General features: G+C 46.5%; 1 protein-coding gene across 1 annotated transcript in view; it reads right to left on the bottom strand.

The window, feature by feature from the left end:
• Nucleotides 1-25,764, bottom strand: part of SLIT3 (slit guidance ligand 3) — a 588,228-nt gene that overhangs the window by 173,210 nt on the left and 389,254 nt on the right. The window contains exon 5 of the mRNA XM_004737643.2: nt 18,305-18,376. Coding sequence (XP_004737700.2) covers nt 18,305-18,376 — 72 coding nt within the window. The remainder of the gene's footprint in view (nt 1-18,304; nt 18,377-25,764) is intronic.

Raw genomic sequence — 25,764 nt, 5'->3', positions numbered from 1 at the left:
GCGGTGTCCTCTTACTGCATAGTTCTCGGTTGAATCTTTTTTTTTTTTTTTTTAAGATTTTTAATTTTTTTTTTTTTTTTATTTGACAGAGATCATAAGTATGCAGAGAGGCAGGCAGAAAGAGAAAGGAGGAAGCAGGCTCCCTGCTGAACAGAGAGCCCAATGCTGGGCTAGATCCCAGAACCCTGAGATCATGACCTGAGCCAAAGGCGGAGGCTTAACCCACTGAGCCACCCAGGCGCCCCATGGCTGAATCTCTATTGCTCAACCATCTCTTCTTCCCTATTCATTTCTCTCTTATCTATTTAACTCCTCAAGATCCCCTAAGTTGGGTTTTATCTTCTTCATTGTGTGGTTTAGAGAACAGCGCAAGCTAGGTGTGAAGGAGGAGGAAAACGCTGGGCATGAGACCTCAGTGCCATGAGACCAGAAGCGTTCACAAACCCAAATTAAACGCAGGCTGTTCACAACACCATATGGTGTGATTTCCCTGACAGCTGAATCATGACTCAATATTTGTATCTTCCCAATGAATTGATACACTGGTTTCTTTCTGTGACCAGGCAGAGCCAGGAGCACACTTTGAACTTGGGTGTGGAGTCTTTTTTTTTTTTTTTTTTTTTAAATCAAGCAAACATTGGCGGGTTTGTGAGCTGAATGTGCTTAAGTAGACAAAAGCGATATTCAGCCAGTGATCTAATTGACATTTTACTTGGGCAAGAGAACTGGGGCCGGCCCAAAGGCGGGCAAATTCATTTTCCAAAGGTCATGGGGTTGGCTGCTGGTGATTCGTTGTTGAAAGATATCTCAGGGCTGGTCAAGGCCACAGTCAGAGATGCCTACGGAATACAAATAATTCCCCTCATTCAAAACTGGCAGGAAGAACTGTGGGTCAACATGGTTGTACTTATGCAAATGATAATGATCATAGTTTCCAGTTACGGAGGGTCAACTGTGACAGAGACAGGTGAGCACAGGGCATGGCCGGCTCAGAGTCTTTTGAGTTCTTGCTCCGAAAAGCACTCTCTCTTATCTATGTTATACCAGGGAATCAAATGAAAACAGGAGAGCTCCCGTTCTTTGGGCTGAGATCAGATGGATTTAACCTACAATTTTTTAATATGTAAATATATGCACATTATGAAGAAAGGTTCAAGGAGCATCAAAAAGTCTAGAGTGAAAGTAATACCCCTCCTGCCCTATTCCTCCCATTCTGCAACTTAGCTTCCCCTTCTGACATTCAGAATCTCCAATGAATGTGTCCACAAATATCTCACCATAGGTAAAAGTGTAGGAGAACAAATACAAGTGTCCTATTTTAAAAGCATAAACGGTATAAACAAAACAAAACAAAAAACCCCAAAAAACAAAAAACCACAACTGTATCAACGTTCCTGCAGTTCCTGCACCTTGTTTTCTCATTCATCAGCTCTGGATGCTGTTTTGTATCATACACAAAGATCAGTCTCACTGCTCAGTTGGGTGAATGACCTACCACGATTAATGTAACTAGCAGCCTACTGATGGGATTTTAGGTGGCTCCTAAGACATCTTTGCTACAAATGACACTTACCTACATGCCTTTTGAGAACTTGTATAAATTTATCCATAAAACAGATTCATTGAAGTTAACTGGCTGTATTGAGGAATATGTGTATTTTCACATTTGATAGTGGTTGCCAGATTGCTTGTTAAGGGGGTTATACTGGGGACGCTCCCTCTGTCAGTGTAAAATAACCACTCCACATCCTTGCCAGCTGAGTGCCCCATGAATTCTTAGCAAGCACTCAAGAAAAGCAGCTCTCTAATCACATCCAAATCTCATGGGGAGCAGTTGGACACACTACCCCGGAATAAAGACAAAATACAGTGAGGTCTTTTTTCTCAACTTATGTCAGCTTTCTAACAGTGGGCTATGGGCTATGGGACATGAGATACTAGCGTACTCTGGTATTTGTTCTGATTGCTGTTAAGTAATGCATGTTCACTCTAGATATATCAGAAAAGAGACAAAATAAAACATAAAATAAAGTGAACTCATTCTTAAGTATTTATCCAAGAGAAACAAACACACAAGTCCAAGTTCATAGCTGCTTTATTCATAATAACCACAACCTGGAAACAACCCAAATGCCCACCCAGAGGAGAGTGGATAAACATACTGTAGTCGATCTGCACAGTGGAATACTATTCAGCAACCGAAAAGAACAAATTGACGATACAACGGAAGATGAATTTCAAAATACTACAGAAAGTGAGAGAAGCTAGTTACGCAAGACAACACACTGATACGAGTCTGTTTATATGAACCAGTTCCTCAGGCAAAGTGGTAGCGCCTGAAAGCCCGTGGGTGGCTGCGGGGGTCGAGGCATGGGTGAAGGGAAGCGGGACTGACTGCATGCAGATACAAAGCACGTTTTGGGTGGTGGTTACAGGACAATATCCTCATCAAAATGCACTGATCTGTATAGTTAAAAGGGATGCGCTTACTGTAGGGAAATTATACCTCAATAAAGCTGATTTAAAAATTAAAATCACCTGAATACACCGCCATATTCACACTTTAAAATGTACCTTTCATTGTATTTTTAAAAAATAAACGAGAACATAGGGTTCAGGGATCTGAATTTTAAAGACATCTTAATGACATATTGGCTAGATTCTTTAAAAGCTTATTTAACAGCTTAACTCCTTATCTTATACTGTTTTCTCATTTCTAACAGAAACAGTAGTGGGCTTCCCCTGAACCGCCCCCCAACCACCATCGGTTAAAAAAAAAAAAATCATCCTTGTAGAGTAACCGAGTTTGAGGAAGCATGATGAGTTTTGACATCTCTTTTTTCAGATGCCTTTTCCTTTGTCCCTATAAGATGTGTGCATTACACTGGCCTTGGGCAGATGGCAACCCTCTGGGGTCGTGGTTCACGGGGTAGCAGAGTCGGCATAAACTTAAAGCGAGGCCAGGCTCATTCCCCAGCTTGTAAGGCACTCACAGGGAAAAACCCAGAAAGCCTCCAAAGAAAACTGGAGGTCCTCAACTCTACACTGTTTGGGGAAGACAAAGGCCTCCAAGTAACTGAAAGGGAGGCTTTGTTTTCTGGCTTCGCTCCAAAGGAGGCCCTCCCACGTTCTCCAATGCATTGTCAGGACCTGGGACCTCCTCCACTGACAACATTCCAAGGGATTGACAAATTAAGAGCAACAAAGGCCAGAGCATTGGACACAAAGGAGTCAATGGAAGCCACGACCACGGCCTCTACCGGGAAAGCCCAACACAGACCACAGACACTGGCCTCATAAACAAGGCTGGGTCCCCCTATCCTTCCTCCTCCAGGCCCCTGTGCTCTTATTTCAATTCTGATTTGATTTCCCACTACTGTTTTCAGAACAGTTAACAGTTTGAGTCAGATTGATGTAGGTTCACATTTCAGCTCTGCTGCGTGATCTCTGCAAACTACTGGACCTGTCTGAGTCCAGACTTCATCTTGAAAAGTGGGACAATGCCCCCTACCTCACTGGGTGGTTACAACAAACCCCACGAGATAAAAATTGCACATCTGAAGTGCTCGCTATGTGTCAGTTCTAACTACTTTATAAACAGTCTCTGATTAGTCTCCATGGGCGGGGGCAGGAAACAAAGCTCAGAGAAATTAGCCACTTGCTCAAGATCAGTGGGGAGGGCTGGGACTCGGCCCCAGACTTCTCTCACTTCAATGCCAAGTCCTTATCCAGCATACGAGTCATTCTCAAGCCTTACAGAATCAAGCTGGAGGGGGGCTAAAATGCAGATTCCTGGGCCCCAACCAGAAATCACGATTTAGTCATTAATAAGGTGCAGGAATTTGCCCTCTTGCTGAGGTCTGGATCTGGAAGCAGAGCATCATCAAGCCAGATTTTGGAAACATTACACGTGACTATAATGAAGATAGGTGACCATTACTTCACCATTGTTCCTTTAAAAACCAACTGCAGATACCATGGGGGCGGGCAGGGAGGAAGGGGACTACAGGACTCCACTGCTGAGCTGTGAGAGGGCAGGCAATCAATGATGGCATTGAGATGACACTGGTGCCAGCGGAGCACACAGACGAAGCTGTGTGCATTGAGTAAATAGTCAAAATAAATAACCTGGAGTCAAGCTGAAGAATGTGTCAGTCCCTCGGGGGGCTGGCGGCGTTGGGATGCTTCCGTGAAGAAGACCACTGGGGTGTGACTTTGCAAAAAGCACGGCAAAGTCACTCACTTCAGGGATGGGCCAAGGCCGTACTCTGAGGCAGCAAACCCAATTCCTGGCAGGGTATTTGGCCTCAAAACCCTATGAGATGTGGTGAAGAGGGAAGTTCAAGTCCAGGGACAGTGCTCTGCTTAGCACAATTAGCAGTGATCGGCACGATGTGGTTACAGGAGTATGGGTTCTTAAATTCTTCCCTCTGCAGCCATCCCGACAGCCACCGTTTACAGTCACTCTTCCACGGCCTTCAGACGCTGGTGGATTTTAACTGGTTTAAGGAATTATGGCACTACGGCCTGCCAACACATTAGCAAGGATCAAATTACTGACACGTGGGGCTTTGGGACAAACCACCAGAACCTTCCATTCACTTCTGCTCCCGCAGCCGGCACTCCTGGGGGAGCGGGAGGCACCATCTAAGTCAGACCCCTGTCTGACCCACAGATGGTGTTACGTAGGCTGCGCAGTGAGGATACTCAGTGTTTAAAGAGATTTTGTGTTAGGTCTTAGCATCGCAAAATCAGATGATTTTATAGAAAAATTTCCATTTCTTGCTTCTCGCAGGAAAATGAAAAAAAATTGTGCTAATGGTGAGCCTGTAGGTACCTGCTGGAGCCAACCAGTAACGTTTAGATGGAGCCATTGTTCTCCAGCAAGCCATAGCATCTACTACTTCCTGTTCCTCCCTCAATAGCATCAGGCCCTATCCCCGCACCATTTGTCTACTCACGGTATGCGAGCTTACAACCCCCCACTGAAGAGCTTGTCTTCAAGATGCTGGGACAGAGAGAATGCCCAAGCCAACCAAACCAAGTTCCCAAACCTTCCCTTTCCTCCAACCCTTCATGCCAATAGGCCGACTGTGAGGTTCTCTCTCCTTGCATCAGTGAAGGTGAAGGAGAAAGAATGTGGGGGCATGGGGTGCAGAAAATATATATTTACTGAGCATCTACTTTGTGCCAAGCTCTATCATCAGGCCTTTCCACTTGTTATATCATTTAATTTTAACCTGAAAATTTATTACTTGGTTAAAGGCTAATAATCATCATTTTACTGAAAAGGTAATGAAGGCTCGAGGAAGAGAAGTAGTATGCCTCAATAGTAAAGCAACTGTTGCAGACCAGGGACCCTTTTAGGGAAGAGGTGGGTTGGTTGCTCTTTCTTTGGGATAGCTCTCCACAACCACGGGGTGCTTGGGAAACTTGTAGGACTAGGCAAGCAGGCCGGGTGGGGACAGCAGAGCACACTGTTTCTAAGAAGAAAGCTGCAATTCAGCTTCAGGCCACTGTTTGCTAAGCAGGCTTGAGCGTCCAGTGTTAACACATCTGATTTTTTCCAGAGAAGCTGGATATCCATATTTCTCAAGCAAGATTTACTGATCTCTGAAAGCCCACAACGACTAAGAAATAAAACTTGTCTGGAGGTGGGATTTTGTCCATTGGTTCTGATTTTCATTAAATGCTTTTCTAAGTACAGGCAGCATTGCATAGCGGTTATAGGTGTTAGACTTAAACCCTCTGGGTTCAAGTCCCAGCCCTGCCACTTACTAGCGTGTGACCCTGGGGTTTAGCACTTCACTCCTCTGTGCCCCAGTCTGATCATCTGTAAACTGGCAATAATCATCATAAGGGTGTCATGGAGATTGAGATGATAGGCATTAATTAATAAGATTAAGGGCCCTATAAGAATTTATTACTAAGAAGAATGACTGTCTGTTTTGAAGCTACTACTCCTTTCTTGATGCAGCCTCTGTTTATTCTGTGAGGAAGTGGAGAGGAGATAGGAGCATTTCAGGTTACATTTTGGGCTTTAGAGGGATCTCAGCACACATATCCCATCCTTAAGCCCAAGAAATGGTATAGCTTCTAAGAGCAAAGAAAGAAGTGCAACTACCCGAATGAAATGCTAATGAACTATAAAATCTCAGAACTGGGGCGCCTGGGTGGCTCAGTGGGTTAAGCCTCTGCCTAAGCCAGGTCATGATCTCAGGGTCCTGGGATCAAGCCCTGCATCGGGCTCTCTGCTCAGCAGGGACCCTGCTTCCCCCCTTCTCTCTGCCTGCCTCTTTGCTTACTTGTGATCTCTCTCTCTCTGTCAAATAAATAAATAAAATCTTAAAAAAAAAAAAATCTCAGAACGGCTGCTGGGCCACGTGCCATGTAAACCAAATCTTATCTACTGGGTACTCATGTGTCCAGCTAGGTAGTTTTCCTGGCAGACACAGTAACTGAGAATGGATCATTGGCATTTAGAAGTAATTTAGCTTTGGGCATTTGTGCCTGGAGCCTGGTTAGAGAGAGGGCTTTAAAGGAGAGTGTTAACAATGGCAAATAAGGGCTGTCTTCTAAATGGAAACACTGTAACACATTGTCCATTTAGAGAGCTGAGCACTTGCGGCAGACACAGAAGCGCTCCACTCCAGCAAAGCCAGCTCCACTCCAACAAAGCCAGCGCGTGTGGATTTGTCAGTCCTGATATACAGTGAGGCGCTCTGAAAACACCAGCTCCTGTAACATACCCGTGAGCTATGCTGGGGCTGACACCTCAGGCTCTGGAAACCACCGTCTCTGCCCCTGCACAGAGGACTTCCTTATTCATCTGGCAAATATTGCTTGAGTGCCATGGCTGCCCAAGTCTTCCCTCCCCGAAGCAGATATTTCCCTGAGATGCAAACCAGTCAATCTGGTGAGGCAACTAGGAAGGGAGATTGTGCAGGAGAGCTGGTTGAACTCAGTCATGCCGCAGAAATCTGGAACCCCTCCCAAGGATGTCCCAAAGATTTCGGGTGCCTTCAGCCCCATTCCAGAAAATGTCTCCCAGTCAATACCCAACTTTCTTTTTCTCTTTTCCTTCTCTCCGAGGGTAAGCCCAGCCCTGACCCTCAACCTGGGTGGTCACCCTTCTAGGCACTGAGAGAAAGTGTTATTCTGATCTTCTTCTCCGCTGGGCCCCACCAGATCCTGGCTTGTTGATTCTGCTGCCCAGAGTTTTCTCTCAGTGACACAACCTAGCTCCTCCCTGATGGTCCATGGTCCCAAAGAATCATCACCCTTTGCAGTCAGAGCCTACCTGAAGGATTGCCTAGTCCAGTGACTTTTCAAGGTTTTTTTTTTTTTTTTTAAATAGGACTCTTGCTTACTCAAAATCTCATGTTGAATATCAATGTCTAAAAGAGAGAATTAAAAACCTTATCATTATTAAAAGTAACTTTTTCTTTGTAGGCTCCTGAAGCACAAGAGCATCTCAGAATACACACGGAAATCCACAGATGACAGCACGCCAATTCCTTATCTGAACAGAGGAGGAAGCCAACACCAAGAGGTTAAGTGGCAGCCCAAGGGCAGTATTAGTATTGGTTTCCTACTGCTGCCATAACAAATTACCACAGACTTAGAGGCTTAAAATAGGAATATATTTTCTCAGCATTGGGAAGTCAGAAGTTCTAGATTGGTTTCACTTGGGCTCACGTCGAAGTGCAAGCAGGGCTCTGCTCCTGAGAACCTGCTTCCTCACCTTCTCCAGGTAAGTTCTGTCCTCACTGGCTGCATCACAGGGTCTCTCTCCCTCTGCTTCCAGTACTGTCCTCTTTCTTATAAAGACCCTTCTGATTATATTAGGTGCACTTAAATAATTCAATATAGTGTATCCATCTCAGGAGCCTTCATTTAATCACATCTGCAAAGTTCTTTTTGCCACGTAGGGTACATAGTAATATATTCCGGGACTTAGGATGTGGCCATCTCCAGGGGGGTTGGGAGGTATGATTCAGCCCATCACAGGTAGACAGCAGTTAATAGGAGAGCTGAGACGGAGCCCATAACTTTTGTGGGCTCTTCTGGTACTTTCTGTGTCTTGATGGGGACAGGGAGATGGATCAGGGTGGGGAAGGTACACCTCCTTTTCTCTGACCTGTTTTGTACCTTGCCTATTACAAGCCATAAAGCAGAACACGGTAGCCCCACTGGAAGAAAGATGAGAAGGTGTGATGAAGTTAAATATGTTTAAGAATCTGAAGCAGAACACCGTAAATATAACCTTTTTCTTTGGGCATGTATTTTGTCTCAGAGGGGAAGATAGACAATGAGATGTGATAGTCTGATTCCAATTGATTCTCAGAGATGAGATAAAGGAGCAATAATTATTATTAACCTTCATAACAGCACCATGAGAAGGGTAGTATTTCCATTTAACAGATGGGGAAACTGAGGCCAGAAAGGTGACATATTTGGCTACAGACCACAAAGGTGGTAAGAGCCAGGGGTCACGTGACCCCATGCAGGCTGACCTGGGAACCTGAGATTGAAACCATTATGGAGACTCTGGGGAGCTGATGCAGAGTCTGGAACAACACCAGGCCTGGGTGGGGCTTTGATTACCGGTCTTTTCTGAAGGAGCAGTACAGGTCTTCTCTGAAGGAGTGGCCGTCAGGAAGAAATTCTAATGCTCACACCTCAAACTACAGGTGAGAAAGTGGTGCCAGGTGCTCCTGGCTTTCTTGCTGATGAGCTCTATGACCCTTCACTCCCCCTCTCTCAAAGAAGCAAAAAGATGACGTGGGTTGTTAGAGTCTAACAATGGAATAAATAGAAGCTATTACGAAGGGCTGTGAAATGTGAAGGGATTCCCCTGTCCATTTAAAAGCTCACACTCCAGGGCTTAGGAGAATGGCGGGGGGATGGATGGGGGAACACAGGGCACTCTTAGGGCAGTGAAGCTATTCTGCATGTTACTACAAAGGTAGATATGTATCGTTAGACATTTGCCACAACCCACAGAATGTATAACAGCAGGAGCAAACCTTACTAGAAACTATAGATCTTAGTTAAATGTGTTAATATTGGCTCAGCAATTGCAACAAATGCACCACAGCAGTGCAAGATTTAATGGGAGAAACTATGTGTGTGGGCAGAGGGTATATGGGACTATGGACCTTCTGCTTAATTCTTCCGTAAAACTAAAACTGCTCTTAAAAAAAATCAAGTCTATTAATTAAAGAACTCACACTTCCAGATACTCCTGCTGGTCTTCTCAGAAATTATTTCCCAGATGGTGACCATCACCGTTTATTCCTGCCTCCCAGGGGCTTGGCTGGAGCTGGGTGCCAGAAATGCTTTCCCAGCATCCCCCCATTAATCTATACCTGCTGCTTCCAACAAAACATCACCCATGCTCACCAAATCGCAGGGCCCTTCCTAGCTAGCCACTCAGAAAAGCACTGACGCATCCTGGGATTCTGCCCCAGCCTTGCCACTGATCAGCTCTGCTGCTTCTGGAGAGTTCCTGTAGTTCTTTGAGCCTGCCTCATCTATATCTGGAGGTTAATAGACTTTTCTCTAATCTGGCAAGGCTGTTGTGGTAATTAAACAGGATAATACCTATGGGACACCTGGGTGACTCAGTTGGTTAAGCATCTGCCTTCAATTCAGCTCAGGTCATGGTCCCACGGTCCTTGGATCAAGCCCCGCATCGGGCTCCCTGCTCAGGGGGGAGTCTGCTTTTTCCTTTCCCTCTGCCCTTCCTCCAATTCATACTTTCTCTCTCCCAAATAAATAAAATCCTTAAAACAAAAAAGATAATATCTATGAAGGTTCTGGGCAAACCATGAAGCATTATTGTTCATACATGTAAGGTACACACTTTCCTGTTAAACTCCTCACCAGTAACTTCCCCATTTTATAGATCTGGCGACTGAGGCTCAGAAAGGTTAAAATAACTTGCCCAAAGCCACGCAGGTCATAAGTGCAAAGCTGGAACTAAACAACAAAAAATCAAGTCTGACTCCAAAACTCATACTTTACATCTACACTCCTCAAAACTGTACTACGTTGTCTCCAATGAGACAAAGAATGAGAACAACATTCTAGTTACTGGAGTCTCCCAGTGTAATCTCCACTGTAACACTCGTATTTCCTCTTCTGAAGACCCTTTTTTAAAGATTTTATTTATTCGACAGAAAGAGGGAAAGAGAGAGAGAGAGAGAAAGAGAGAGCGCACGCACAAGCAGGCAGGGGGAGAAGCAGGCTTCTCACTAAGCAGGGAGCCTGATGCGGGACTTGATCCCAAGACCCCGGGATCATGACTTGAGTCTAAGGCAGGCACTTAACCCACGGAGCCACCTAGATGCCCTCATTTCTTTGTAGACCTAAAAATCTCCAGGCAAAATGCTCAACCCTATGGTGAATTTCTCATAAGACCACTAAGCCCAACTCTGAGGAGCCCAGAATCACTATGCCTTCTTGCCAGGGTGCAGGAAAGATGGGATTCTATTTTACAGGCTTCTTTAAAATCCTCATTTTCTGTGGATTTAATGCTCACTGGGGTTAAACATCTGTGATGAGTTAAAAAAGCATTCTGTCCACAAATAAAAATATCCCAGATAGTAAATTTCGGGGCTGGCCTCCGAATAGTGCTCTCCATTATCCTGAAAAAAAAAAAAAAAAACACAGGGATTCTCTGGGTTGGTTCTTGAGGCTTTGCTTTAATTTTCCTTTGTCCCCAGATGTAATCATGCTCTTTCATTCAGGGTTTTATTGATTCTCTAAGCGCTGGAGTCTTTTTGTTCTGAAAGTCATCCACTTATTAATTTTCATTGTTTGAGCATCTATCACATGTGCCAGGCATAGAGTGACTCTTGGAAACAAGCAGACAGTGAATAAGACAGACTCGACCTCTCCATTTACATAGCTTCAGGCCACCGGAGGAGAAAGACAGCTGAGCAGACGGTTATGACTTCGAGTGAGCATAAGAACTACCCAAAGCCCAACAGAGGACCCCTAACACGGACTACAGCCTGTGTGATCTGGCTGGGAAGAGACTCTGTTGGTCACTTACAGCCTCTAATTCTAGGCACAGCGTCGGGGATGGGGCACTGACCACTCCACCTCCTTGCCTTTGGATAACATAGTAACATAGCTTTTCCAGACTATAGGATTGAATTCACCGGTGTCTTCCACTATTTTTCTCACTTCAGTGGATTTACTTTAATAAATCAACTGCTATTTATTGAGCACTTGCATTGTGGGCCATGGGGCAGATAAAGAAGACGCTCTAGGGATATATTTATCATATTACATATGCCCCATGTGTATCTGTTTGCCTCCCTCTGCAGATGAAATTTCTCAAGAACAGGGACTGTGTCTTCCTCATCTGTTTCCAGGACTGGTTTGGGGTCTGGTAATGGTATGCGCTCAATCATGATATATGGAAGGAGGAATGCAAAGACAGAAGAGCAGAAAGAAGCGGGGGAGGGAGGGAGGGAGGGAAGGAGAGAGGGAAAGAAGGGAGGTGGGTTGACACGATCCCTTTTTAAGGATAGCTGATTTGGGTAGTGCTTCGCAGACAGGGATCTAGTCCAACTTCCTCCAGCAGCACTTCTGAACCTGACGTAGTCAGAGCCACGAGCGCAGAGGGAGGAAAGGCTGGAAACCCTGCCGCCCCTTGGGCAGGTGATCACACAGCATCTGGTTGCCTCCTGGGAGCAGACTTTCCAAACCCCTGCCGAGAGGCAAGCATGGCTTTCTTCAGGAGGGGCAGCCACCACTCCTGGGCCTGAGTCGGCAGAGATGCCTGGCGTTGAAAGCTACTTCTGCCTTTGGCCTGCTAGGCCCTGGTGACCGGCACGCGGTTCACGTGGCCAGTCCGCCTGCACAGGCTTCTGTAGGTTTCTGCAGTTTGCCGCTGCCTCTTCAGGTCCACCAAACCTGCCTCTGGGGTCCTGCCATCTCTCAACAGCTTCACGAGTACCCCAGCAGCCATCTGGACTTGAGTCTCCCCTCAGCTGGCCATCCTCCCCACTGTCATGAACATCTGACCACACCAGTGCCCTCCAGTGGATCTCATGATGTCATGGATCATGACATTTGAAGTCCTCCCTTCCCGCCAGCCCCAACTCCCGGCCTCACTAAGCTTGGCGGTCTTCAGTGCCTCTCTTGCTTGCCGTGTTTCAGCCATCAACTCTTCCAAGCATCGACTCTTTCACATACCTCTGTGCCTTTGCAGTGGTGGGTGATTTTTCACATGCTGTTCCAACTGCCTGGAAACCCTTTCCCCTGGACGAACTCCTACTCATCCTTCAAGACCCAACTCATGTTACTTCCTGAGTGAAGCCAGAATCGAGCCTGCCTGGGGGCTTTCCTAACCCTTCCTCCATTATCTCCAACTGCGTCTTGGTACACAGCCTTCACCTGCTCATTTACTAGTTTGTCCCTTCCCTAGACTGAGTTCTTTAAGTACAAGGATGGTACCCTGTTGCTTCTATAACATTTTAATGATTGTGAATGATCTCCTATATGTGACAAGTCAACTGCAAATACTCAAGGAATGACTGAACAAACATTCATTCAATGCATTTTTAGTCGACTGTACTCTCTGCCACGAACTGTTTTGGGCACCAGGGACCCCACAGTGACAGAGGCAGGCAGGGGCACTGCGTACTCACGTTCATTCTGTGAGGCAGATGGAGACAGGGTAACGAATAAGTGAATAAGTAAGTGAATAAGTGATAATTTCAGGGGCAATGAGTGCTCTGAAGAACTATAACTGGGTAGTGGGATAGAGAAGAGGGACAGTGGGGGACGGAGCTGCTTTGGTTGGGTCAGGGAAGGCCACCCTGACAAGCCGATGTTGGAGCTGAGACCTAACAGATCTGAAGGAGTTGACCACGGCGAGCTGCCAGTGCTTAGCATCCCATGCAAAGGGAGGGGTGAGCGCCAAGTCCCATAGGCGGGAAGCAGCTTGGGGTGTTTCAAGGGATGAGATGGAGCATGGGGAGCATGATGTGGGGGAGGGGGGCCCAGCCATACAGAGTCTTGCAGGGCATGGCCAGGAGCATGAACTCGGTTCCAGGCACAGTGACAGAAGGAATGGCTGCGGAGATTAGCAGACACGGATGCTCCCAGCGAACGGGTGCTTCGAGTCCCTCCGCACGCCTCCCTCACCCTCACATGAGATTACTGGCTGCTCACCGGGCGGGCGGAGACAGCCCTCATTAATCTCAGGAAGCAGGAGGGCAGACTCGGGCAGTGCGGCAACCCAGACTAACTAGAGAACACAAAGGCCGCCTGCCCAGCTTTGTTTTGAAACCGTCCATTCCAAATTCTGCTGGCTGGCAGAGACAGGGGGTTATTGATTTTCCCTTCTGGAATGCATGTCCTACAGAGTCCTCGCAAATAGAAACTGAAAAACAGAGAAAAACACAAGTGCTGGGAAAGATAGGGCAAGGCGACATTTTTTTTAAAAACAATCTATACTGGATTTTGTCTTTTTCTTCTTATGCTTTGTTGGATTGTGGCTTGTCATCTGTTTTTTTTCCCCCAACTCACTTCTTTTTCCCTCTCTCTGCGCCGTCCTGGTGACCCCCCTCTCTCCTCCTCTCTCACCCTCCCTATGTCTCTGGTCCAGAACCGGGCACAGCGTTGGCTTATGGGAGGCACTGTGCCGTGCTGGATACTGCTTTATCTACAGGTCAGTCTCTCTTAGGGTTTCTTCTCCAGACCTGTTTGTCCAGCTCTCTGCTTCTCTTTAAATACAGCACCTCTCCCCCCTTCCAGACAGGCAGCAGAGCAGGACGAGCCCGTAAAACCAGCTTTTAGTAATTGCATAGAGTGGTATCCCCGGCTAAGGACCTTTTCTCTCTTGAGAACCAGGAAGCAATCAGGGACTTCCTTCCACTGCCTTGTTGGGGTAGGGGCCATTAGCCCCCATTCCCACTGGGTTAATTGCCACCTGTGTCCCGCCCTGGGCTCTGACGAGAGCTACCCACGTACCTCCCTGCCTCTGTGAATCAGGGCATCACTAGCTACAGCCTTCTTGGTTCCTTCCTGCTGTGAGCACGGCTGAGTGGAGAGGGATCTGGGTACACAGAAGTGTCTACGGGTAGAGTGTGGAACATGGTTGGGGGTGTTACTCAGAAGAGGTATGTAGGGAGGCCTAGGCCCAACTGTGTCTGCTGACTTTTACCAAATCAAACACTGATCGGAACTTAACTTTATCAGCTGGAAAATGGGTGTATCACAGTCTCTTCCTTCTTAAAGGGGAATGGCAGGACAAGCAAAGAAAATCCCATGTCAAAACTACAAAAGTTAAAAAAAAAAATAGACAATCCTTGACCGCCTTCTCCTAATGAAAAATATGGTGTCTCGGACAGGCCCAACTGTTGTCATTTCATAGTCTGATACTCCAATCACTTATCTTCTATTTCTATTTTACCTAAGAAATGAAACAGTGTTATGTTCCCTGAGCTCACACAAGGGGGTAGAGAAGGCGCAGCAGGGGGAATGGGAGATGCTTCTCAAACACAGTGATGAGAAGGATGTACATTCCTGAGATTTTAAATTTGTAACAAGAGAGACAGTCTACATGCGGGTAATTGAGGTCTGGTAGGAGGAGGAGTGTTTCCTTAATAGGTTTTATACAAACTTAATTTCTGCAAAGCGTCTTCTATTTTACATGTACTGATGCATATTTAAATGTATAACTTCAATTATCACCTCGACGCAGATGCTTCCCCCCCTTGAACTTGCTCCTCAGCTCTGCTCCTATGTCTCCAATTACCCACGCGGTATTTTGTCTGAAGGCTCTAAGCCTATTTCCTCTACCTCCCTCTTATGAAAACCATGGAAGCTGAGACTCATAGACATAGCTGTGGACCAGAGACCAAAGTCATTTACCCAGCAGGAACAAGAGGATGGGATGTCAGGCTCCCCAATTTCCAAAGACACAGAAGATGCTCCATTCACGCTGCCCGTGGAAGACCTGACATCCCTTCACACCCAACTTAGGGTCTTCAAGTCTGGCTCTTCTCTGGACCTTTCAGTCTTCGCAGAGTGGAAGCTCCAAGAAGGCAAAGCTCACAGGTCTACAGATCTCACTTTCTATGGCTTCCTTCAGACCTGGCATTTAGTAGGTTCAAAAACCATTTTGGTGGCTGCATAGATGAAAGACTATGGAAATTGACCATCATTCTTTGTATCATCTGAGCTTGGAAACTCGTCATTTTCCACACACGCCTTCCCTCCCCCCAGGCCACTTACACCTCATTAATTGCCAGTTTCTGTTGACTGGACCCCTACTGGCATCTTTGGATCCTCCTTCGCTTCTGATTGCTCTCTTTCCCAAGCATGAGCCCTGACCCCTTACCCAGGACGCAGCATCATCTCCTGTTCCCGCCTTTCCTTTTTCTCCTCCTCCTGTCCTAGGCTCCTCTTCCACAATAAATGATTTCATCCTGACTTTTCCCACATTGGAAGCCATCTACATTCTCAGTTACCTACATCTAAAGTCCATACACCCTGCAGGCAAGTCTCGCTGCCTCCTGGCTTTCACCTCTCTTCCTAACCTTATCATCTGTTGTTCTGCCTCATAAATCCCCACCCCCACGAGATGGTTCTGCTTGTGTCCCTTGAAACATGCCTTATACAGTCTTGCTTCTATATTTGCACACACTATTGCCTCATTTACTTTGTGAATTCCAACCGTCACTCAGGCCAGGGTAAAGTCTTTACAATTATAACAACAACCAAGGAATACATCAGTAGCAATAGCTAGAACTTTCTAAATCTCTTCCATGTACCAAGGATAGTACTAAGTTCTCCATACTCATTATTTTATTAACCTTCACAAAAAGCCTAGGAGGTTAAGTACAATTCTTATCCTTGTCTTATAGTGGAGGAAATCTAGGCTCAGAAGGGTCCAGTAATGTGCCTAAGGTCACAGACTCGTGTGCACAACAGCTGAAAATCAGACCTAGATCCACCAGGTGGCCAAAGCCATGTTTCTAACCTTTAGGCTGTGCTCCCTAAAGCCATCTTTCTTCTCTGAGCTCTGATAGCTACTTATTTGCCAGTTTTCACCTGGATTGTTAAATCACTAAACATCGTCTGGTACACATGTGTTTCTTGTCCCCAGTTTTACCGTAAGCCACCTGAGAATGGAATACTTCTGGGCCTCATAGGTTCTGCCCCACAAATGCATGCTGAAGGAACTGATTCCAAGTGTAATCAACCCCCCTTCAGTTCTGCTGGCTGATTCATTCCTTCAGCAGTGTGTTTACTGATCTCTCCTCTCCCCTCGGGACCACATGCTGACACTGGCTATAAAAACAAAAGAGAAAATCCTCCCTAAATTCAGGCCTTTGAGTCAGACCTATTTGCAAGGCCTGGAGAAGGAAGGCCTGACACTTGCCCCCGAGTGACTCAGGAGTCTGTGTTTGCAGAATCTTGAATCCTGGAGTCCCTGAGGCCTTTGTGAGGTTAAAGATATTACAGGAAAACAACAAGCCCCCCAATTCAGCAGCTACCGTGACCCACTGTGAGATTTAGTCACTTTCTTGAGAACCCAAACTGCAGCTGGTGACTCCACAGCCCTGCGTATACATCCCTGCACGGTTTTGTTCTCGCTGTAGGTGTCCTTGTTAACTGGCCCATTTAAAATTAGAGCCAGGAGACAGGACAGATAAAACACTTTGCATATGTAAAATGTTAGTCTGGGGATCAGCCAGCTTAAGAAGCTGGTTGACCTTGAGTTAGTCACTGCCCTGCTCTAGTCCTCAATTTTCTCACTGTTGACCGGTGGGGTTTTAGAGGATCTCTAAGTTCCCCTCCTGCCTTGCCTTTCTGAGATGCTAATTCACACAGTCTCTTAGTTTTGGTTTATAGGCAGTCTTCAGTCACATTCTCCAGGGCTTTGCCTGCTCCAGCCTGCCCTCTCCTCCTTCTGAGCAGACACCCCCAGAAGAAGCAAGAGGGCAGCTTCCTGTGTGGGATCCCCTTGAAAGTCCTCTCTGCCCTAGGCTCCCTTCACCTTGAGAAGCCTCTGCCCTCTTGTGTGCTTTGCATGTTAAACAGCTAAAGCTTCCCACCAAGTTCTCCGCAACAGGGGAAGCAGACAGCCTGTATCTGGAAGCCATCACCGGCTTCCCAGGACACTCATATCCCTGCAGTCCTTATAAGGAAAACCGATAGCTAAAGTAGTTTTAAAGAAACTTCCTTCAAGACTTCTCAAGTTGAGCGTGAGCCCGTAGAGGCCAGTGGACAGAAAGGCCTGCCTAGGCAAACCCAACTCCCTTCTGTGCCCCTCTCCCAACACATGCTCTGAACACACCGACACCGTGGCAGGGAAGAGGATTTGGAAGGCACAGTCCTTGTGAAAGTAAGAGCCCAGGAGTCACTGCTAAACAGGAAATAGGGGAGGCCGGGTTAACAATGACAAAGGTTATTTGGCAAGTTAAGAACCGTAGTGATGGACGCATCAATGGACACAGGCATCTGCATGGGGTAGAATTACACAGAATCACATGGGCAGGAACGCACACAAACGAGGGTGTGTAATTATCTGAGATCTGAAGAATAACATCTGTGGGTTGTACCCATGGCAGTTTCCTGGTTTTCATACTGTACTTCTTATGTAAGATGTTACCACTGGGAGGAAACTGGGGTCAAAGGGCGCATAGACCTATGTACTATTTTTGAAACTTCCTGTGAATCGATAATCACTTCAAATTAAAACTAAACACACCCTCAAAACCAACCAGCGAGTACAGTGAGTGGACGTGGCTGTGTTCCCCCACAATCTCGGGACCCCAGTGGGTAGGCCCTCTCACAAGATCTTATTAGTAACAGTGACATCTTCGCCATCACGATCATCACCGCCATCGTCAAGGCTCCTGTTTATTGAACACTTACCACATACGAAGCACACGTCCTCATTTGTGTCAACACCCCCACCAGTCTGTCGTCCCCATTTTATAGAAAATAACGACCCTGGGAGTAGCTGAGTCAAGTCCCAGGCCACAGAGCTACTGTGGGGCCCGGGTCTGACCCAGGTCTGGGACTCCAGTGCTCACACTTGGGGCCGAAAAACCAGAGCGCGACAGGACTCCGTGGAGCTGTCATGGCATCCGACGTGAGTTCCCTGGAAGCCACTCAAGCACATCCCTCCCCCTGTCCCAGAGGCGCCTGCACTGAGATACCACACAGCATGGTGAGACCACCTTCCTGTCCCATCCCTCACCCCTATTCTGGCCAGAAAGCCACATCTGCAGAGGAACAACAGCGATAACAACAAAACATCACTCACAAGTTCTTCACGTTGGCGATGCCCCGGAACGCCTTCCTCGGGATCCCCAGGATCTGGTTTTCGCTCAGATCTCTAAACAGGAAGAGAAGAGGCACACCGCGTTAAGGACCCAGGCCCGGCGTTATCTGCATCTCATTATGACAACAAAACCCCTGGGCTGGCTGCCTCTGCGGTCAGGAGTGGTGGAGGGACTGTTCAGTCTCTGGCCCCAGGCTGCTACAGCCTCCACATTGTTCCTGCCGAGATGGCCTTTGCTGGAATGGTTACCAGGCGGGAGCAGCTTGCCTCCAGGGCGGGCTCTGTGGGTGGTCTTGCACCTCCAGGCCAGGAGCCAAGACGCTGGGTTGTTTGTTGCGCATACCGCACCCAATTCTCTGTTTTGCCACCTCCCCGAGAGACCCCTTGCCCCCCTCCTCTCTTGCCGTCCCTCCCCCACTGCAGGGTCAACAGTACTCAGTCTCCCACTCTCAGGGACTCCCTGCCTTTGTCATCTGGAATTGGAAAGGAGCCTAGCCATCCTGATTTTCCGATGGGGGTGACCATCTCTGTTTACCCCAGACACCCCCTGGGGGGCCTCCTGGGCTTAGTGACAGGCATGATGACTTCAAATTGCATTTCTACAAACCTTCCCCAAAGTGGAGGGTCCCACGGGTGCCTCCTGTAGCATTAAGCAGTGCTAATGTGTTGTTTCGAGAAGGAAAGGTAAGGGACAAAGTGACAGGTGTTGAAACTGTCTCAAACCCAGGTCTCGTGCCAGGGTCCTCGTTAACAATCCCCCAAACCTCAGTTTCCTCTCCTAAGACCCATGTGGTTAGTTTTCTGTTTCCTTCCTCCAAACCCCCACTCAAACCAAACTCATGCACTTGTTTTCATTCATACCTCAAGCTTGCTTGGAATCTCAGTAATCAATGATACCAGTGTATGTCTACACACACATACACACACACACACACACACACATCAATCGTATGCATATACATCTATAGATACAGATATATAGCTCAATTATTGTGAAAATAACACAAAAACCATTAGATACAAAGGTAAAAAATCACCTACCCAGACCATAACCAGAGTTACAAATTAGGAGCAATATATATAAATTTCACCAATGTGATCTCACAGTATATAGTCAGTAATAAACTTTTTTCACTTATTATACTGAGAACATCTGTTCATGTCATTAATAGTCCACGTATGCCAACATTTTTAATCACTGTATATCATCCAATTGTATACAGGGCTGTAGGATCCCGTACTGCGGGGTCGGGAGAAGGGATTTGTCATTTAAGGGAATGTGAGGATGAGGTTTCCTCCCCACACCTTTCCGGGGCAATTGTTGACCTCCTTCCTTGGTAGGAAGTCCTGTAAGGAGAAGATACTGGGTTGCAGGGTCAACATCTTTAACTGTCAAGTTGTCCCAGAGGCAGATTGTACTAATGGATACCCCCCCACCCTGATTTTCCACAGGAACCTAATCAACAGCTAAAGAGGAACTCCTAATATATTTGGAAAGAGAGGTCAGCCAACCATCCTCCACAAAAACCTGGGCTGTCTAAATTAACCTCGTGTGAAGGAGCAGGAGGAAAAACAGAAAGCAGGAGAGAGGCGTTCCTTTCTGCTTTCCCCTGTTGAGAGGAGTTACCACACTTCGAGCAGCTGGCTGGAACCTTCGACACTTGGGGATTGTCTGGGGCCACGGTTAAGCCCCAAGGCAAGGCTCGGAGTTGGGGTAAGGTGTAGCTATGACTAGCGGTGGCTTCGGGGGCTGAATAACACGGTGTTCCCCATCTCAAATCCAGTTTCCTCTGTCTGCAGGCTCCCCCGGCTGAGCCTGATTCAATGAGCAGGGCTCCAGCCTGCAGTCAGGGCACTGAACAAAGCCCACAGAGACAGCAGAGGTCAGGCAGGGTCACCAGGGTCACTCCTCTGCTCTCCATCAGACTCCAGGAGAGGAGGGCACAGGTCCTGTCATCTGACTAATGCAGTTTCCACCAGGCATCTGGGCTGTACCCAGGGCTCCAGCAACCACAATGGGCCTAGTCTTCTCTGCCAAGTAAAGGCTGGTCTCCAGGACAGCGAGCCCCTGCCCTCTCCCCTCCCAGGCTTGGCTGCTACCTTTGGCCGCTCTGGGAAACGGGTCGGGCCACACTTCTGGCCAACCCCTGATGATCAGAATCCGGGGCATGGGAGCAAATAGGAGAGAGGTTTGGACGAGTCAGCAATAACCATGCCTGGGAGCCAGGAGAAAGCACATGTGCTTCAGTAGTTCACTAACCATTAGAGTTTACTATGCCCCAAACACACTGAAGAAATAACCATCTCTTGACAGTTCTGACTTATAATACAGCGGGATGATAAGAGGAGAGCAGCATTTTAGCAAGTTATCCAGCCTAGCTGCTGGGAAACGTCCCACAGAAGCAATCACGCGGGCGAAATCCTACAACCGCCCAGGGCAGCCACTCGGGCTGCTCAGCCCTATTTTGTTGCTGGACGTTGATCCAGTCTTGCTCCTAGTTTAAGGGCCCCAGTTGAAAGCACAGCTTTCTTTCCACCTCCCTGCCATGGCTTTCCGCCTGCTGCCAACTGAGCAAAAACGGTGGGTCATAGGGAATTTATCTGTTCCCCATGACAATCTGCTTGTAAATTTTATTAATTTTATTTTCCATTGAGCCTCTCTTCTCCAGCTAACAATACCACCGCCATCCATCTGCAGGATTGTATATTGATTTCATAAATACCTCCAGTAGGCTGACCAACTGACAGCTTTAATGGTGTTACTGATGGGGCGTGGAGGAGGGTTCAGGGCTGGGTGCTTCGTTTTTCGGTAACTGTCCCTTCACAATTATCTCGAGGCCTTTGTGAAGGCTCCTAATAGCCTGTTTATCTCAGCGTGATGCCAGAGCATGGAGCCAGTGCTAAGCGCTACCCTTGAGAGAGACAAGAGGCACCATTTTCAGCAGACATTTAAGTAAAAATAACAAAATCTATCCATAGTGCCCCAGAGCCTAGTTCCGGCCAATTGCTTGCCGGGAGTTTCGTGCCTTGCCCCTCCTGAGGGAAAATGCTTAGAAGGAACCAGGGAAAAATAACTTTTTTTTTTTTTTTTTTTAAACATTAGATGAAAGGTACGAGGCTGGAGCACGGCGAGAGGGTAAGGGGCGTGCTGAGATTTTCTGGGGGAAGTAAAGGAAGACAGCTGTTGGGAAACGCTTTCTTGGTTGGGAAACGCTTTCAGGTACCAGTGTCAGGTTGGGATGTCTTTTTAAATAATTAGGACTCTGAAAGAAAGGGGGACTGCATTAGCTAAAGTGCATTTTCCTGCTTCCGGAAAATGATTAACCGACGGATTATTCCATCCAAAAACACAAGACCAAAGAGGACTTATTAAGGAGACAGTAAGTCAAATAGGAGTTGGCAAGAACCAATATATCCCCCTTCCAGCCAGCGCCCCCCCCCCCTTTTAATTTACTAAAATGCTTTGGACACAGATTAACTTTCTTCACAAATTTATTATTGCTTCATCTACCTTGAAACGGGAACTGCAGACACTTTGATAAATGGATTGAAAGGCTGTCTAGTTCCAGTGGAGCTTTGAAATGCTTCCCGGGGCTCTCCCTGCAATGTCAGGCGTGCTTTGTTCTCCAAGCAACAGTGAATGACAGTCCCCACCTTCACCCCCACCTCTGCCCACCCCGTGTTTTCCAGGGAAGACGGCAAGGCAGTGTCCTCTTTGCTGTGGTGGGGACAATGCGCTTGTCTCAGTCACGTTCATGCTCCCAGGAAGTCCCGTGTTAAATGGCAGTTAGTGGAGGGTGGAATTTACTCCTAGATGTCAATCTTCAATTATTCTAAAGGTACAGGATGGGGCTTGGAAGCTCCCCCAACCTTGGGGCATTCTTGTTTCTGAGGTGGGGCAAGCCAGTTAGCTGGACGATCATTGCAAACTACTGAAATGCTGCAGTTTCCCCATCTTTACAGCAGGGGCTTTATGGACCTCCTCGGTTCATCACGGGGATGAAAGGAGTTGATATGTGTGTGTCTTGCATAGCACCTGGAACCCTGTAGGCATTCACCAGATGGCTGTATTTATTCCTTGGATTTTCCGCCCATTTAGTCCTGCATTTTACATTGCTGAAAACATCCTTTATGACCCTCTTCAGGACATATGTCTACAACTGTGCAAAGAATTGAACACATAAACATTGCTAATATTCTTTCCATAAAATCTGGGGGAGGGATCAAAGTTTCCCTCCTCTATCATCGAGATAGGAGTATCCGTATTTTATTCTAGAGTCTTTTGAATGGGAGAGGAGAGCTTAATTCAGGGGAAAAGGTTCGTCTCAGATTGGGCTCTTAAAGCAGCTGACAAGTAACCAAGTGATGGATTCACAAAGTGCTCCTGGAAGACATCAGTAACGGCTGCAGGAAGCACGATCAAGAAGGGAAATAAAGGTCAGTTAGGAAAAGTCCTAGCCTTAGCCCCATACCCTGGGAGCTCCTGTTTCTAACCAAGGGATCTGGGCCTTTAGAGCTCTGCACCAGACAGTCCTTGGTTAGAGAACACCCAAGAATAACACAAATTGCCCGGCTCTGCCTGTTCTCCATAAGGCTGAACAAGGTGACCATAACAACTTAAGGACACATCGCTGAAGAGGTTCCTGGTCCTGATCTTTTCCTCAAAATCTGAAGAAGCAGGAGATGGGTACCAGTGTCAGTAAAACGACCCAAGGGATCCAAACCAATGCATTCATACAAAGGCCGTAAGGATAATTCTCCTGATTGAGAAGTTCTCAGAAGATTAAAAAAAATTATTCATGAAAGATGACCCATTCAAGGAGCAAGAGGTCACAGGGGGAAGGTTAGTGACCAAAGGAAATTGGAAAAACCCAGTCTGATACCTTCCTTTGTCTACCTCCCCAGATTCCTTGCGCTGAGACCAATCAGGTACCTTTTTACTAACTTTAAAAAAAAAAAAATCCCATCAACTCTTGATTAACCAGACTAAAAGATGGGATGACCTAAAAACATTTCTAGGGGCACCTGGGTGGCTCATTCAGTGAAGCCGCTGCCTTTGACTCGGGTCACGATCTCAGGGTCCTGGGATCGAGCCCTATATCAGGCTCTCTGCTCAGCAGGAAGTCGGCTCCCTCTCCTGTACGTGTGCATGCTCTGTCAGATAAATAAATAAAATCTTAAAAAAATAAAAGTACTTCTATTTGGAACCATTACTGGATTTGAAATCAGGGCTGTGGATTACCACTCTGATTCTTTTTGGCCTGAGGATGTATTAAAATTACTTTCTTGGTCACTGTCTAATAGGAGGAAACCAGCCCTATCAATCAAAAGTCATTTAGGGAGCTAAAAATTTTCTGATGAATCCAAAAATTCTTATACTCTCCCTGCTGCCATCTCATACAAAGCTGAACCCTGCTCCCCTTAGCCCCAACTCCTAATAATAGAGGAACTTTAACATTATCACTCCGCCCAAGGAGCCCAAGAGAAAGATGGTCTTGCTTTCCTTATTTTATATAGTGGGAGGGTCAGACATGCAGGAAAAATTATTCCCTGGGGATTTTACAATGTGGACTTTGGGGAGGATTTATCTTAAAAGGAAAATCTCTTCTGCAGGCAATTTATCTTAATAAGCAAGATTATATGTTTGCAGTTGGGTCACTGTCAAAACCAAGTGAGCCCCAAGCATATGTCCCAGCTAAGAAGCCCTGGTGCCTCCAGCTGGGTGCCTAGTCAATGGCATCCTTTGTCTGAGGGAGATTATAATGGGATAACTGAATCATTCCCTGAAAGAACTGCCAGGAGCGTCAGGGACCCAGAGAATCAAAGGATCCATGGGGGACAGAAAACCAAAACCCAAAACATGACCAACAAAACAAAACAAAACAAAAAAGCTTCAGTCATTTTCCACCACTCCAGTTGGCTTCTGAATATTTCATTGCATTAGTTTACAGGCTTGCTTTCTTGATGCTAAAGTTACTGAATGAAAGAGAGGAGGAAAAGCTCCTTTCATTCTGCCTCCTCTGACAAGCCCATTAGCAAAGTCCCAGCCCACCATTCAGATGTTTAATATGGCAGATTAAGTGTCAGCTCAGATTCTTTCTTTCTTTCTTTCTTTTTTTTTTTTTTAATTTTCAGCTCAGATTCTTAATTCATGCAGCAAAACATAAATTTAGCACCTACTATGTGCTATGCTTTGTCACGTGTTGGGACACAGAAGTAAAAAGAACCGAGTTCCTGTCCTCCTGGAGCTTGCATTCTCTTTGACCCCTGATGCAAACAAACAGAACTCTTCCCACATTTAACTGGAAAGTAAATATCTAGATGTTCCCAAATGTAACAGCTGCAGTTTTACTGTTTTGTTTTGTTTTGTTTCCTTTTCAACCAGAAAAAACCCTAAAACCTAAAACCCCATTGCAGACTGTTCCTAACCAGCAAGGAAAAGAATTCACAGCTTTGTTTTACTCGAGGCTGGACATCTTTTTAGTTTTTGGGGGGGTGGGGCGGAGGAGGGAAAGATGCCGATCTGAATCACTGGGGCTTGCAGTCTTGTTTCATCAAGTACTTGGGTTCTGTCTTTCAAAGTGGACAGTCTGATAAAAATAAGGACTGTCTGAAGATATTAGGAGTCGGCCCGGGATGGCACGGGCAGCTGTTCTCACAGCGGGGCTCATGGGCTACCTCACCACAATTTACCGATGATGCTTCAAAACAATACAAATCCCTGGTTTCTAGAATAATTTAGATAGGATAATGGTATTGTGGGCTATGTTTCCCTTCATTTAGGTCTTTATCTTTGAGAGATACATACTGAAGCAATTAACGATTAAATAATGATGTCTGGGTTTTGCTTCAAAATAATGTGGAAGAAGGGGGGAGTGGGTGGAAGTGGAGAAGGAGTAAGATTGGCCGTGAATGGGTACTTACTGGAGCCAAGTGTTAGGTGCAAAGGAGGTTCATTTATAATTTGTGCTTGACATTTACATATGTGTGAAATTTTCCAGAATTAAAAAAAAATAATAATGCAGATTTCTGGGACCCATCCCGGACCTACTGAGTCAGAAACCCTGGGGATGGGCTCTGGAGCATCAACTTTGGACAAGTTTGAGAGCACAGGCAGGATGATCTGTGCTGAGTTCACACCCCATGCTACTTAATGGGCTGTGTGTCTGTTAAGAACATCAATTCAATTCTGAGCCTCAACTTGTGCTTCTGTGAAATCAGGATAAGCAATGAGAGTAATGAAAAATCAAGTACTTTCTATACTCTAATGCAGGATATAAATGCAAATCACTATCTTTGTTTTATTAGCATGAAGCTCACAATTACAGTATCCTACTACCTTGAGTGTCAAGGGGAGATTTGGGGTCCAAGATGCAAAGGCCTCCTGTGTCCCAGGTGTGAGTGAGCCTCTTGGTGTTGGACAAAATGCTTATGGGATAGTG

Source organism: Mustela putorius, unplaced genomic scaffold (genome assembly GCF_011764305.1).
Source record: "Mustela putorius furo isolate JIRA1106 unplaced genomic scaffold, ASM1176430v1.1 tig00000145_pilon_pilon_pilon, whole genome shotgun sequence".
Taxonomy (NCBI): Eukaryota; Metazoa; Chordata; class Mammalia; order Carnivora; family Mustelidae; genus Mustela; species Mustela putorius.
The sequence above is the reverse complement of the archived record's forward strand: the minus strand, read 5'-3'. Positions and strand labels throughout refer to the sequence as shown.